Source organism: Xenopus laevis, chromosome 9_10S (assembly GCF_017654675.1).
Source record: "Xenopus laevis strain J_2021 chromosome 9_10S, Xenopus_laevis_v10.1, whole genome shotgun sequence".
NCBI lineage: Eukaryota > Metazoa > Chordata > Amphibia > Anura > Pipidae > Xenopus > Xenopus laevis.
In genome coordinates, this window is record NC_054388.1 from 59,695,539 (window position 1) to 59,712,174 (window position 16,636).

The 16,636-nt window shown below is 39.2% G+C and overlaps 1 protein-coding gene across 4 annotated transcripts in view; it reads right to left on the reverse strand.

Annotated features, from left to right (window-relative positions):
* Positions 1–16,594, reverse strand: part of nmi.S (N-myc and STAT interactor S homeolog) — a 28,254-nt gene extending 11,660 nt beyond the window's left edge. Inside the window, exons 1-8 of one of the 4 annotated variants that reach the window (XM_018238775.2) lie at positions 16,439–16,594; positions 15,292–15,363; positions 7,721–7,792; positions 6,221–6,292; positions 4,206–4,265; positions 3,161–3,319; positions 1,166–1,282; positions 160–322 (exon numbers count right to left, since the gene is read on the reverse strand). In XM_018238775.2, coding sequence (XP_018094264.1) covers positions 160–322; positions 1,166–1,282; positions 3,161–3,319; positions 4,206–4,265; positions 6,221–6,292; positions 7,721–7,792; positions 15,292–15,351 — 703 coding nt within the window. In that variant the 5' untranslated portion in view covers positions 15,352–15,363; positions 16,439–16,594. Of the gene's footprint in view, positions 1–159; positions 323–1,165; positions 1,283–3,160; positions 3,320–4,205; positions 4,266–6,220; positions 6,293–7,720; positions 7,793–8,840; positions 9,029–15,291; positions 15,364–16,438 lie in introns of those variants that run through there. The other 3 variants (XM_018238776.2, XM_018238777.2, XM_041578012.1) reach the window with 3 other exon arrangements.
* Positions 16,595–16,636: the final 42 nt, after the last annotated feature.

Consider the following 16,636-nt stretch of genomic DNA (forward strand, 5'->3'; position numbering starts at 1 on the left):
GAGCACTACTGCTCATGGGTCAAGAATTCACCATTTAGGCAAGCAAGATACTGCGATAAGCAAAAAATTCAAAGAGCATTTTGCGGTGTAAAGTTTAGGGGGTAAAACGGGTTCCAAGGTAACTTGGATTCTGGTATTCTCAGCTTTGTATCTTATTACCTTCACTGTCTTCAAATGTCACAAAAGTCTGCCCACTTTGCAGGATAGCACCACCATTTATTGTTACAAAGTACTTGTAGGATATGTCTGGAAAAGATTCTGCATCCTCGTGGGCTTCACCAGACTTAAAATTAATGTTTTTTCGTGGTAACTTGTTTTCAACCTGGTTGATAAAAATAATTGTTAGGCAATTTACAAATAAACATTTGCATGGGGTCTTAGAAAAGAGATGCTACCTCCTAACATTTTGTGCTTTAAACAGGGAAAATACCTATAAGTACAGTTTTAAGGTTTTATGTATGTTTAGATCTTTAGCAGACTGTTTTTGCAGAATTGTACCTAATACAGGAAAATACGTTTTGGTGCCATAATTTACCAAACTGGTCATGCAGTAAGTTTCTATTAAACAGTCGTCCCTGGCTGCTAGTGATGTGTGGACCAGCCCGAAACCTGTGGTCGGACGGGTTCACGCCGGCGACCTTATACGTCCGGCTTCTCCATTTATAGGCATAGATTCATGCCTGCCCAGCCCCTTTCATGACATCACTGTGGGGGGGGGCACAGGTCTTTAAATGGAGGAGCCGAGACCCGGTCGGGCTGGGTGCCGGATGGGTGAGGGCGGGTTAGGGTCAGGTGAACATCACTTCTGGCTGCTATACACGCTCCCTGCTGGGAAGATCTGTGAACATGGAGAATGCTGCAACACAGCCAGCAAAGAAGGAAAGATCTGAAATCTAAAACTGTTAACAAACGCAGTTAAGACCTTCATTCATGTTAGATAGAATACAGCAACAGTTAAAACTCATATTCAAGTCTTTATATATTATTTAGACAAATACATATCAGAAAATGATGGACAGATTATGCAGTTCTAGAAATTCTATACTGTACATAAAGACTTTTGCTTTAAAATAAATAAAATATGAAATAAAATAGAATACAATTTCTCTTAAAAGAAAACTTATTTCAATCCCTTAAGGATTAACAGAAGGGAGAACTATTTTACCTGTAGCTCCTTTTTCATATCTTCCAAAACATGTTCCTCTTTTTTTAAGGTTTTTTTGAGTTCCTGAATCTGCTTCTGTAATTCTAAATTTACCATTTTCAACTTCTCCGATTCCCTCTAAAATATTGGAGATTAGAAAACAATTGTCAGGGGCACATTCTTTTAATGTTTATTTTTATTTGTACACCTGCTGGGAGAATAATGCAGGCAAGGTGTGTGTGTATGTGTGTGCACCCAGAAGTGTACAGATCCAGTGCACACTGAACCGAACCCAGCATAGAGAACTTGGGTGCACATGTGCCTGGTTCTGCATGCATCTGGACCCAGCAGTAGTCCAGAAGGAGGCTCTGTGAGGGGCTTCATGTCATTAATTCATCCCTGATACAGGACTCTCTTGTGCACAAAGCATGTGATTTGAACTAGGCTCCATTTCTAAGGTGGAACAAGCAAGCGGTACTAGCAAGAAAAGCAGAGCTTCTCCACACTGGAGCAAGTGTAAACACTCTGGGCACTGCCTGGGTATTGCCCCTTCATGTACTTAGAGCTCCTGCTGGCAAAAGATTAATATGCCCTAAATATATATTTAACAAAAGAGTTAATCCCAGTTTTCCAAAAAGCAGAAATCCACAGCTGCTGTAACTTATACTGAGTTTTTAAGGTACTGTATATGTTGCAAACTTGCAAATAATGAACTCTGGTTCCACACTTAAACATGCTCCTAAAATATTAAAGTCCACTCTCTGTTGAACTAGGGTTTTACCTTTTAAAGGAGAAGGAAAGGCTAAAATTAAGTAAGCTTTATTAGAAAGGTCTATATAAATACACCAGTAAAGCCTCAAAGTAATGCTGCTCTGAGTCCTCTATCAAAAGAAACACAACATTTCTATCCTTCTATTGTGTACACATGGACTTCTGTATCAGACTTCCTGTTTTCAGCTTAAACCTCCAGGGCTTGGGTTTGAGCATGCTCAGTTTGCTCCTCTCCCCCTCCCTGCTGTAATCTGAGCCCATATCTATGAGCCAGCAGGGAGAGACTCAGGCAGGAAGTGATGTCAAACCAAGCCAATATGGCAGCTGCTATCCTAAACAAACAGAGAGAGTTCTAGAGCTGTTTACTCAAGTATGGTAAACATTCTGCAGAATAAATATAGTGTTATAGCTTGCACTATTGTGCCTAATCTATTGGCAATAAACTGCTTCAGTAGCTTTCCTTCTCCTTTAAAAAATATGCCCTTAAACATTAGAAAAAAGTTCACTCATTAAGCAATCGTACCAATAAACAAACAGACCTAGGGTAGTTGAATCATAGTTTATCATTTATTCCATTTAATTATGGTGGGGCACAGGTTAAAGCAATCCTTTTCCAGCCACACAGTGGTAATCGCCAGGCTTACAGATGTCGGCAGCTCTTATATTTAAATTTACATTATTATTAACATGTATTTATAAAGTGTCAACATATTCCACAACGCTGTACAATAACTGGGAGTCTTCTTTTAACAGACAGATTTACATACAGCGAAACCAATAACTGATACAAGAAATAAAAAGGGCCGTGGCCAAAAGCTATTAATATGGCAGGCTTTCCAGGGGCCACACACCCTCCAATATTTCTCATTTACCATTTCCATTAAGACAAAACAGGCTGCATAAACACAGGTAACAGCATTTTCTCTTTGTGCTAACATGTTCATGTGCACATTACAGGTTCGATTTCAGTTTAGTTTCCGCCCAATTCTTTAGTGGAGGATTCAGCCCTTCCCTAAATATATGGTTTTCATAATGTATAGTTGGTACCTAGGGAGCCACAGCTGTGCGGAACATTTCTAAATATTATACTTACACACTTTATGGTAATTTACTGCGCCCATTATGTCCAAAAGCTATAAATCTGTGAACAATATCTGCCATTTCCATGATGTATGATACAGGTTGGGACAAGGCATCAACAATGGCAACTAAAAAAGTCAACAATTAAGAATAGGTTTTTTTTACCTTAAACTGATTACTTTTATCCAATTTTTCTTCTGCCATATTCTCTTGCTTAGTGCTGAGTTCTTCCAACAGACGCTGAAGTTCCATTTTTGTATCAGTTGCATCCAGTTTCTCCACAAGAAAGAAAGACTTACGGTGGTCTGCCGTGTCCTGTTGTTTCTTAAATACAGAAAATAAATCATAGAAGATCAAGGTAATCAGATAATCTATTACTATATTATTTTGTTTCTGCAATTGTATAAAAGAAAAGAAAATGTTTAGAGTGCAACTATGACGGACTTCATTTTTTTTACATGTTAGTCACAAGGCCACAGCTTTTGGAAAAACATTCGGCTAAAAATTTTATATAGTTTCCCCAAGAACAGCAGTTGCATTCTTCACTCCACTCACTGCTAGGGCTACAGCAGATTTCTTTTAAAGCATTGGGTCCTCTATAGTTACATCTTTAAGTGATGTTGAGAAAAAAAACAAAGCCCATCAAGTTCAATCCCTCTAAATGAACCCCAGTGCACATCCATCACATATTGATCTGTGTATACACTCACATATGTAAACAATATATACACCAATATCTATACTAACTGTACATCACAACGGCCTTTGATATTATGCTTGTTCAAAAATCATCTAATCCTCTCTTTAAGCATTAATAGAGTATGCCTCGTGGTAGTTTGACTCTGGCTAATATCAAAGCAAGGGGATTTTTTGTGGGAATTCAGAGTAGGGTACTGCTACATTTAGCCTATTATAAGTGTGTCCTAGATCCAGATCCAGGTAGGACAGGCTTTATTCGAAATAAGGTAAAGACGGCCCATGTTTTACAAGTTCTACCAATAGATAAATCTGTGCCAGTTAGCCCTGCATCTCTAGAAAACAAGGAGTAATAACCAGTAACCAGGATATGACTATTACGGGAGCCTTTAAAGATGCACTATAATATTGAGATATGGTTACCTTCAGCAAATTAATGGTCTCATGTTCCTCAACCTTAATATATATAAAGTGTATATTGAGATAAATATTATATGTTAAGTGAAAATCGTACCTTCCAGTGGTTGTATTCTGCAAGGAGACCCTCACGGTTTTCCTTGTCTGTATTTGGAGACTAAAAACAAATATAAAAACATAGTCACAAACTGTAAACTCTTTCACCTGTTAGGGGCATATTTATTATGCTGTATAAAAAACGGTGGATTATACACCATGCATTGCCATCCATTGCTGTGTAAAAAATGGCATAAAATTTTAATGCATTTTTTCTTTTGTGACTTCGGCTGGAAGCAATGTAAAATAACGGCAGCAAATCCGGCATTTGCACACACCTTGATAAACAGCATTTTACACCACTTTTTTTTTTTGGCTGGTTTACACAGCATAATAAATATGCCCCTTAATCTCTTACAACAAACAACGTTTCAGGTCTGAACACAGCCTTTTTTTTTTAAAAGTTACTTGAAAAAAGGCAGCATTCAAACCTGAAACGCTTGTTTGCTGTCAGAGATCTGAGCAATGTGATACCAATAAAGGCTTTTTAAATTTGGAATCTTGGATGGTGCTGTGACTTTAACTATTACTACTTAAGCCAGCTGATGAGTAGGAGACTTGAAATGGACACCTAGTTTACTCAGGTACTTAGAAGCTTGGTGAGTGCTGACCAATTGCTTAGTGACCTCGTGCAGATGCCACAGTTCATTGGTCGCTCTGTAATTAAGTGTGGGTTGTTCACTATGGAAAGCTGTAATATGAGATTTACTTCCCTTTTGGTGTTAATGAAATAAAAATGAAAGCCTGTGTTCCCCTTAAAGTCATTTTTGTGTGCATTTTTTATCCAGGTAGGGACTCTGGTTTGATAGCTAAAGACTCAGAACTGACAACCACTCTCAAATGATGAGCAAAGCAACAAGGAGAGATGGATCAGTCCCACTGGGATTGTGGCAGTTTAATGCTCCTCTAGGCTGGAGCAGTGATTATATTTGTATGCCACCCTATTAAAGATAACAGCAACCCATCTCAGCCAGACAGATCCATATCACTTTAGATTGCAGCATTCAAATGTCAGCATTTTGCCCTTTAGCCTGTCATTTAATTAAAGGTTGGCAATAAAATGCACAATTGGAGTAACACTTTGGGGCCCATTCACTAAGGGTCGAATAGCGAGGGTTAATTAACCCTCGATATTCGACTGGGAATTAAAATCCTTCGACTTTGAATATCGAAGTCGAAGGATTTAGCGCAGATAGTACGATCGAACGATCGAAGGATTATTCCTTCGATCGAACGATCAAAAAAACGTAGGAAAGCCTATGGGGACCTTCCCCATAGGCTAACATTGAGTTCGGTAGGTTTTAGATGGCGAACTAGGGGGTCGAAGTTTTTTTTTAAAGAGACAGTACTTCGATTATCGAATGGTCGAATAGTCGAACGATTTTTAGTTCGAATCCTTCGATTCGAAGTCGTAGTCGAAGGTCGAAGTAGCCCATTCGATGGTCGAAGTAGCCCACAAAACACTTCGAAATTCGAAGTTTTTTTTACTTCGAATCCTTCACTCGAAGTTAGTGAATCGGCCCCTCTGTGTCTCTTCTCTCTAAGTCATATCTATGTAGCAAACAGAGAAAAGATACACAAACTAAGGGGGTGATTTTTTTTTTTTTTTTTATAAAATCTGAATTTTTCGGAATTTATTAAACTCCAATGATGGAAAAGTCCGAATTAGAAAATCCGGCATCTCGGACCTGTCGAGGTTGCATATGAGTCAATGGGAGAAGTTCCAATGATTTTTTGATGTGCGCTGGGTTTGTGCAAAACCCCGAAGTTTACGGGCAAAAAAAACATAAGAAATCGGAGTTTTCGGGTGAAAAATCTGAAAAAATCGTGAAAATCTGATTTTTTTTTCCTGCAAAGCAAATTTTCTGGAAAATGTAATAATAAATCAGCATAAAAATTGGAGTGAATTTGATCAGCGTTTGTAGCAGAAAATGTTGAAATAAAATCGGACTTTGATAAATCCCCCTTAGAGTCTTCTCCAAACATATTAAATGGCAGGTACATGTGGAATTTTACCTCAGAGTTGCACAAATCCTCCCTCAAGTGATTACCAGAACAATCCAAGCTTGTATCCATGGTTCTGACAATCTGAAGAGAAATAAAAACACAAACTGCAAACTCTTTTATCATAAAACATATGATCGGTAAAAGCAGTACATAGGGATATCTGAAGAGGGTGACAGCGCTAGGTGGAAATGTTTTGGCAGAAACAAGGTTGGTGCTTTATAGCAGGGTTGTTAAATTGAAGGCAACAGGCTGGATGTGACCCTCTAATTTATTATTTATGGCCCCCAGCCTAATATAATCTTTTTACTATAATCCAACCCCTAAACATAAAGTAAAAGGAATACTTAAGCCTACAAGAATGTGGTTTGTGGGTAAAAATCTGAATTTCATGATTTTTTTCGGATTTTCTACCTGAAACACAGCACACATCAAAAAATCATTGGGACTTCTCCCATTGACTTTATATGCAACCTTGACAGGTCTGAGATTCAGATTCTGACTTTTCCATCCTCTGGGTTCAATAAATTCCGAAAAATGTGGGATTTTTTAAAAGTCAGATTTTATGCTAAAAAATCACAAATTTTTCGGGATGCTTGACATCTGCATCTAGGCGCAAGTGTGAGCGCAACTATATGAAAGTGCAGGAAGCGCATTTTGCAAGTCTTTTTAAAGGGGACCCGTCACCCAAAAAAAGTATTCCAAATCCTAATTTATCACATTAGTCAAGAAAAATGAATTTTAATTACACTGTATACATTATTTGAATCTTGTTTCCTTCAGTCTGGGAATTCATAATTATAACAAGCAGGCAGGAGCCATTTTGTGGACACTGTTATTAAGACAAGCCTTGCATCATCTCAGAATCTTGTTTGTGAACCAGAATGGGGGACCTGATGTCCATCCCCATGCCCTGGCTACACAATTAAATGGTAAAGAGATCGCGGGAATGTGGGGAGAGCAATGATATCTAAGAAGTGCTGAATGTAAAGTGAAAGTAATTTCCTGCCCCGCCTCTATGCCTAGGCATAGAGGAGTGACAGCCAATATTTGATTGACAGCTGAGATTTTTAAATGAGTTTACAACAGTTATTAATGCTTTAATTAAAAAAAAGAATTTGAATGTCATGTTTAATTTGAAAAGGACTTTTATTAAACTCCAAGGATGGAACAGTCCGAATTAGAAAATCCGGCATCTCGGACCTGTCGAGGTTGTATATGAGTCAATGGGAGAAGTCCCAATGATTTTTTGATGTGCGCTGGGTTTCCGGCAAAAAAAGCATAATTAATCTGAGTTTTCGGGTGAAAAATCTGAAAAAATCGTGAAAATCTGATTTTTTTTCCTGCAAGGCAAATTATCTGGAAAATTTAATAATAAATAAGCATAAAAATTGGAGTGAATTTGATCAGCGTTTGTAGCAGAAAATATTGAGATAAAATCGGACTTTGATAAATAACCCCCTTAGAGTCTTCTCCAAACATATTAAATGGCAGGTTCATGTGGAATTTTACCTCAGAGTTGCACAAATCCTCCCTCAAGTGATTATCAGAACAATCCAAGCTTGTATCCATGGTTCTGACAATCTGAAGAGAAATAAAAACATAAACTGCAAACTCTTTTATCATAAAACATATGATCGGTAAAAGCAGTACATAGGGATATCTGAAGAGGGTGACGGCGCTAGGTGGAAATGTTTTGGCAGAAACAAGGTTGGTGCTTTATAGCAGGGTTGTTAAATTGAAGGCAACAGGCTGGATTTGACCCTATGATTTATTATTTATGGCCCCCAGCCTAATATAATCTTTTTTACTATAATCCAACCCCTAAACATAAAGTAAAAGGAATACTTAAGCCTACAAGAATATGGTTTGTGGGTAAAAATCTGAATTTCAGATTTTCTACCTGAAAACTCAGATTTTGTATGCTTTTTTTCCAGAAAATTCTGAAATCTTTGGGGTATTGCACGAAACACAGCACACATCAAAAAATCATTGGGACTTCTCCCATTGACTTTATATGCAACAGGTCTGAGATTCAGATTCTGACTTTTCCATCCTCTGGGTTCAATAAATTCCGAAAAATTTAGGATTTTTTAAAAGTTCAATTTTATGCTAAAAAATCACAAATTTTTCGGGATGTGTGCTTGACATCTGCGTCTAGGCGCAAGTGTGAGGAAAATGCAGGAAGCACATTTTGCAAGTCTTTTTAATGAAAGTGGTTTAAAGCACAAGTGACTGAAGGAAAATGTCAGGGCTACAACTGCACTTGTAGACTCAAATTTGGAAGTCCTTTCTCTTTTCAGTTTAAAATGAAATACATTGCAAGAAGCTTTACTTTAGATTTAACCCCAGTATGGATTGCAGCGTGACTTTTTGAGCCTTCTACAACCCTTGTAGAGACCTGGGACATTCCCAACCAGTCAGCAGGTATTTTTAAACATTTTATAATATTTTAAGTTTCTTATAATGTTTACAATCCCTGGCCATACATACATGCCTTTCACAAGCTCACTAAGAACGCAACAAGGAAGTGAGTAAAAATGATTATAGCCATAATGCCCATCTATATATACTGTACATGTTCATATTCACTCACTCAGCACATACAGGAAAGGGAGAGGCAGTTCCTTACCCAGTGTAGCAAAGTCTGTTTTTAGGAGTCACAACAATCCCGAATGTCCAAAAATATTCTCAGCACTAACTGTAAATTCTATCTAAATAATCTAATATATTAACTTTGTGCTTCTGGGTAACGATCTCTGGCTAATAAAAGAGAGCAGATGTAAATACCAGTGTCCTCCCTTTCTCTGGAATAGAAAGTGAATGTAACAGGCAATGCTCTTTCACTTTCTCTTGTTACGTTATAAACTTTTATAAATCGCCTGTCTTTGGTCTGTGCAGCTGAGGATCCTGCGCGTCAGGTGGGTGCTTTCTATTTGCTACAATGTCACAAGGTCCTGTTTAATAGGAAAATAGGAAAGATGGAGGAAAAAGTCTATGGAAATAATGAGAGAGAGATTTGCAACGCTGTAACTAGAAAGAGCGAGGTGGAACTAACAAGATTCAGGAGAATATAAGAAATATGTGGGAAAATTAGGATTTTGTAAATCAGAAACAGAATACCATAAATTAGATACATGTTTCATTTTATAGAAGGTAGCTGCTTGGGGTATGAATGTTGGGGTAAACCCCCGTAAATATGAAACTATCCTTATAGCATCAGTATTACAGGATTAAGTAATTACTGCACCCAGTTAGACTTTAAGCTCTACAGGGCAGGGGCCTCCTTCCCACTCTTTCTTACCACAAAGCACTTAAACTGTCAGGATTTACCCTGGTGGTCTAGTGGGCAGCAGGGTCCACCGCAGCTCCTTCGGCATGGACGCCCGCTGCGCAGCTCCTCTCTCTTCAGTGTTCTGTCCCCCTATGGCGCTTCCTGGTTTATGCGCCAGCATGATGACGTCACGTCAAATTCTGGTTTACACAGCATAATAAATATGCCCCTTAATCTCTTACAACAAACAACGTTTCAGGTCTGAACACAGCCTTCTTTTTTTTAAAGTTACTTGAAAAAAGGCAGCATTCAGACCTGAAACGCTTGTTTGTTGTCAGAGATCGGAGCAATGTGATACCAATAAATGCTTTTTAAATTTGGAATCTTGGATGGTGCTGTGACTTTAACTATTACTACTTAAGCCAGCCGATGAGTGAAATGGACACCTATTTTACTCAGGTACTTAGAAGCTTGGTGAGTGCTGAGCAATTGCTTAGTGACCTCGTGCAGATGCCACAGTTCATTGGTCGCTCTGTAATTAAGTGTGGGTTGTTCACTATGGAAAGCTGTAATATGAGATTTGCTTCCCTTTTGGTGTTAATGAAATAAAAATGAAAGCCTGTGTTCCCCTTAAAGTCATTTTTGTGTGCATTTTCTATCCAGGTAGGGACTCTGGTTTGATAGCTAGAGACTCAGAACTGAAAATGTTCTGAGTTATTTAAAAGGAAGCCTATTCGACTTCAACTGGCCTTGTAGCTAGGGAACTCTGAAAGTGTACAACAATTAAAAAAAGAGGCCTGAAAGAGCTGGCCTTTGCTCATATCATATCTTTGTCACTAATTAAAAACTGCCCCAACCACTCTCAAATGATGAGCAGAGCAGGAAGGAGAGATGGATCACCCACACTGGGATTGTGGCAGTTTAATGCTCCTCTAGGCTGGAGCAGTGATTATATTTGTATGCCGCTCTATTAAAGATAACAGCAACCCATCTCAGCCAGACAGATCCATATCACTTTAGATTGCAGCATTGAAATGTCAGCATTTTGCCCCTCAGCCTGTCATTTATAGGGATGTAGCGAACGGCGGAAAAAATGTTCGCGAACATATTCGCGAACTTGTGTCCAAAAATGCGAACGGTTCGCGAACGTCGCGAACCCCATAGACTTCAATGGGAAGGCGAATTTTAAAAGCTAGAAAAGACATTTCTGGCCAGAAAAATGATTTTAAAGTTGTTTAAAGGGTGCAACGACCTGGACAGTGGCATGCCAGAGGGGGATCAAGGGCAAAAATGTATCTGAAAAATACATTGTTGACACAGCGCTGCGTTTTGTGCTGTAAAGGGCAGAAATCACACTACGTCACTCAGGTGATGTTTCTGGACACGGAATGTGAAAAAGCTCACACAGCTAGGTGGCACTTGGTTAAAGACTGGGCAAACAATGCCTGCAAGGGCAACGTATACAGTAGTGGATACGGAATATATTATTGCTGCTGTAAAAACATCACTCAGGTGATGTTTACGGACACGGAATTATTATTGTTATTTAGACAGAATGTGAAAAAGCTCACACAGCTAGGTGGCACTTGCATACCTCCCAACTGTCCCTCTTTTGACCACTCAACCCCCTGTCACTCTTTTGTACTGGAAAGTCCCTCTTTTCTCTGCACTGAACAGCCAGAAAAAAAACAGTTTCTAACTTAATTGGCTTTTGGCAGAGAGCTCAGAACAGCTAACAGGTGCAAATAAGATACTTTGTAACAATTTTGACTCTGGTTGGTGCTGGTAGTGGTGAACTACTAGGAGGAGCAGCACACCAGTCCCTCTTTTCTCTGAACTGAACAGCCAGAAAAAAAACAGTTTCTAACTTAATTAGCTTTTGGCAGAGAGCTCAGAACAGCTAACAGGTGCAAATAAGATACTTTGTAACAATTTTGACTCTGGTTGGTGCTGGTAGTGGTGAACTACTAGGAGGAGCAGCACACCAGTCCCTCTTTTCTCTGAACTGAACAGCCAGAAAAAAACCAGTTTCTAACTTAATTAGCTTTTGGCAGAGAGCTCAGAACAGCTAACAGGTGCAAATAAGATACTTTGTAACAATTTTGACTCTGGTTGGTGCTGGTAGTGGTGAACTACTAGGAGGAGCAGCACACCAGTCCCTCTTTTCTCTGAACTGAACAGCCAGAAAAAAACCAGTTTCTAACTTAATTAGCTTTTGGCAGAGAGCTCAGAACAGCTAACAGGTGCAAATAAGATACTTTGTAACAATTTTGACTCTGGTTGGTGCTGGTAGTGGTGAACTACTAGGAGGAGCAGCACACCAGTCCCTCCTTTCTCTGAACTGAACAGCCAGAAAAAAAACAGTTTCTAACTTAATTAGCTTTTGGCAGAGAGCTCAGAACAGCTAACAGGTGCAAATAAGATACTTTGTAACAATTTTGACTCTGGTTGGTGCTGGTGGTGGTGAACTACTAGGAGGAGCAGCACACCAGTCCCTCTTTTCTCTGCACTGAACAGCCAGAAAAAAACCAGTTTCTAACTTAATTAGCTTTTGGCAGAGAGCTCAGAACAGCTAACAGGTGCAAATAAGATACTTTGTAACAATTTTGACTCTGGTTGGTGCTGGTAGTGGTGAACTACTAGGAGGAGCAGCACACCAGTCCCTCTTTTCTCTGAACTGAACAGCCAGAAAAAAAACAGTTTCTAACTTAATTAGCTTTTGTCAGAGAGCTCAGAACAGCTAACAGGTGCAAATAAGATAATTTGTAACAATTTTGACTCTGGTTGGTGCTGGTGGTGGTGAACTACTAGGAGGAGCAGCACACCAGTCCCTCTTTTCTCTGCACTGAACAGCCAGAAAAAAAACAGTTTCTAACTTAATTGGCTTTTGGCAGAGAGCTCAGAACAGCTAACAGGTGCAAATAAGATACTTTGTAACAATTTTGACTCTGGTTGGTGCTGGTAGTGGTGAACTACTAAGAGGAGCAGCACACCAGTCCCTCTTTTCTCTGAACTGAACAGCCAGAAAAAAAACAGTTTCTAACTTAATTAGCTTTTGGCAGAGAGCTCAGAACAGCTAACAGGTGCAAATAAGATACTTTGTAACAATTTTGACTCTGGTTGGTGCTGGTAGTGGTGAACTACTAGGAGGAGCAGCACACCAGTCCCTCTTTTCTCTGAACTGAACAGCCAGAAAAAAACCAGTTTCTAACTTAATTAGCTTTTGGCAGAGAGCTCAGAACAGCTAACAGGTGCAAATAAGATACTTTGTAACAATTTTGACTCTGGTTGGTGCTGGTAGTGGTGAACTACTAGGAGGAGCAGCACACCAGTCCCACTCCCCAACACAGCTAGACTAATAGCACTGGGCTCTTACAGTAGCAAAGTAAAAAAAACAAAAAAGAAAATAAAAGCAGTCCTTACAAGGACTATTGGGTTATTACAGCAGTCAGCAGATGAGATCAGAAGCAGTGCCCACAGCAGCTACATACAGAGCACTGCAGTAGAAGGTAGATTACTAGTCAGCAAAGCTAACTAACCTAAACTCACTGTCCCTCAAATCCCTGCAGAGTTCTGTCCCTACAATACAGAGCAGTATCAAGTAGATTACTAGCCAGCAAAGTTACTATCAACTGTCCCTCAAATCACTAAACAGCTCTCTCCCTACACTAGCTCTTCCAAGCACACACAGGCAGAATGAAAAAACGCTGCAGGGCTTCAGTTTATATATGGAAGGGGAGTGGTCCAGGGGGTGTGGGGGTGGTCCAGGAGGGAGAGCTTCCTGATTGGCTGCCATGTATCTGCTGGTCTGGGGTGAGAGGTCAAAAATAAGCGCCAGCTAAGGCGAACCCAAATTGGCGAACGTCGCGCGACGTTCGCGAACATTCGGCAGACGCGAACAGCCGATGTTCGCGCGAATTAGTTCGCGGGCGAACAGTCTGCGACATCCCTAGTCATTTAATTAAAGGTTGGCTATAAAATGCACAATTGGAGTAGCACTTTGTGTCTCTTCTCTCTAAGTCAGGGATCCCCAACCTTTAGAACCCGTGAGCAACATTCAGAAGTAAAAGGAGTTGGGGAGCAACTTAAGCATGAAAAATGTTCCTGGATGGTGCCAAATAAAGGCTATGATTGGCCATTTAGTAGCCCCTATTTGGATTGTCAGACTCAGCCTACATTGAGGCTCTGTTGGGCAGTGCACCTGGTTTTTATACAATCAAAACTTGCCTCCAAGCCTGGAATTCGATAATAAGCTCCTGCTTTGAGGCCACTGGGAGCAACATCCAAGGGGTTGGGGAGCAACATGTTGCTCACGAGCTACTGGTTGGGGATCACTGCTCTAAGTCATAACTATGTAGCATACAGAGAAAAGATAGACTAAGGGGGTTGGTTATTTACTAAACTCCGAATGCAAAAATCCCGAAAAATTTGTGATTTTTTTTTTATAAAGTCAGAATTTTTCGGAATTTATTAAACTCCAAGGATGGAAAAGTCTGAATTAGAAAATCCGGTATCTTGGTCCTGTCGAGGTTGCATATGAGTCAATGGGAGAAGTCCCAATGATTTTTTGATGTGCGATGGGTTTCGTGCAAAACCCAGAAGTTCACGGGCAAAAAAAAGCATAAGAAATCAGAGTTTTCAAGTGAAAAATCTGAAACAAAATCACTTGCAGCATTCAAATGTCAGCATTTTGCCCGTCAGCCTGTCATTTAATTAAAGGTTGGCTATAAAATGCACAATTGGAGTAACACTTTGGGGGCGATTTACTAACTTCGAGTGAAGGATTCGAAGGTAAAAAGCTTCGAATTTCGAAGTTTTTTTTGGGCTACTTCGACCATCGAATGGGCTACTTCGACCTTCGACTACGACTTCGAATCGAAGGATTCGAAGTAAAAATCGTTCGACTATTTGACCATTCGATAGTCGAAGTACTGTCTCTTTAAAAAAAACTTCGACCCCCTAGTTCGGCAGCTAAAAGCTACCGAAGTCAATGTTAGCCTATGGGGAAGGTCCCCATAGGCTTTCCTAAGTTTTTTTGATCTAAGGATATTCCTTCGATCGTTGGATTTAAATCCTTCGAATCGTTCGATTCGAAGGATTTAATCGTTCGATCGAAGGATTTAATCGTTCGATCAAAGGAATAATCCTTCGATCCTTTGATCATACTATCTGCGCTAAATCCTTCGACTTCGATATTCGAAGTCGAAGGATTTTAGTTCCTAGTCGAATATTGAGGGTTAATTAACCCTCGATATTCGACCCTTGATGAATCGGCCCCCATGTGTCTCTTCTCTCTAAGTCATATCTATGTAGCATACAGAGAAAAGATACACAAACTAAGGGGGTTATTTACTAAACTCCGAATGCAAAAATCCCAAAAAAATTGTGATTTTTTTTTTATAAAATCAGAATTTTTCGGAATTTATTAAACTCCAAGGATGAAAAAGTCCGAATTAGAAAATCCGGCATCTCGGACCTGTCGAGGTTGCATAGGAGTCAATGGGAGAAGTCCCAATGATTTTTTTGATGTGCGCTGGGTTTTGTCCAAATCTCCGAAGTTTACGGGTAAAAAAAGCATAAGAAATCTGAGTTTTCGGGTGAAAAATCTGAAAAAAAATCGTGAAAATCTGATTTTTTTCATGCAAAGCAAATTTTCGGGAAAATGTAATAATAAATAAGCATAAAAAATTGGAGTGAATTTGATCAGCGTTTGTAGCAGAAAATGTTGAAATAAAATCGGACTTTGATAAATAACCCCCTTAGAGTTTTCTCCAAACATATTAAATGGCAGGTTTATGTGGAATTTTACCTCAGAGTTGCACAAATCCTCCCTCAAGTGATTACCAGAACAATCCAAGCTTGTATCCATGGTTCTGACAATCTGAAGAGAAATAAAAACACAAACTGCAAACTCTTTTATCATAAAACATATGATCGGTAAAAGCAGTACATAGGGATATCTGAAGAGGGTGACAGCGCTAGGTGGAAATGTTTTGGCAGAAACAAAGTTGGTGCTTTATAGCAGGGTTGTTAAATTGAAGGCAACAGGCTGGATGTGACCTTCTAATTTATTATTTATGGCCCCCAGCCTAATATAATCTTTTTTACTATAATCCAACCCCTAAACTTAAAGGTAAAGGAATACTTAAGCCTACAAGAATGTGGTTTGTGGGTAAAAATCTGAATTTCATGATTTTTTTCGGATTTTCTACCTGAAAACTCCGATTTTGTATGCTTTTTTCCCGAAAATTCAGAAATCTTTGGGGTATTGCACGAAACACAGCACACATAAAAAATCATTGGGACTTCTCCCATTGACTTTATATGCAACCTTGACAGGTCTGAGATTCAGATTCTGACTTTTCCATCCTCTGGGTTCAATGAATTCAGAAAAATTTATGATTTTTTAAAAGTCAGATTTTATGCTAAAAAATAACAAATTTTTCGGGATGTGTGCTTGACATCTGCGTCTAGGCGCAAGTGTGAGCGCAACTATATGAAAGTGCAGGAAGCGCATTTAATGAAAGTGGTTTAAAGCACAAATGACTGAAGGAAAATGTCAGGGGCTACAACTGCACTTGTAGACTCAAATGAGCCTTATAATTTGGAAGTCCTTTCTCTTTTCAGTTTAAAATGAAATACATTGCAAGAAGCTTTACTTTAGATTTAACCCCAGTATGGATTGCAGCGTGACTTTTTGAGCCTTCTACAACCCTTGTAGAGACCTGGGACATTCCCAACCAGTCAGCAGGTATTTTTAAACATTTTATAATATTTTAAGTTTCTTATAATGTTTACAATCCCTGGCCATACATACATGCCTTTCACAAGCTCACTAGGAATGCAACAAGGAAGTGAGTAAAAATGATTATAGCCATATTGCCCATCTATATATACTGTACATGTTCATATTCACTCACTCAGCACATACAGGAAAGGGAGAGGCAGTTCCTTACCCAGTGTAGCAAAGTCTGTTTATAGGAGTCACAACAATCCCGAATGTCCAAAAATATTCTCAGCACTAACTGTAAATTCTATCTAAATAATCTAATATATTAACTTTGTGCTTCTGGGTAACGATCTCTGGATAATAAAAGAGAGCAGATGTAAATACCAGTGTCCTCCCTTTCTCTGGAATAGAAAGTGAATGTAAC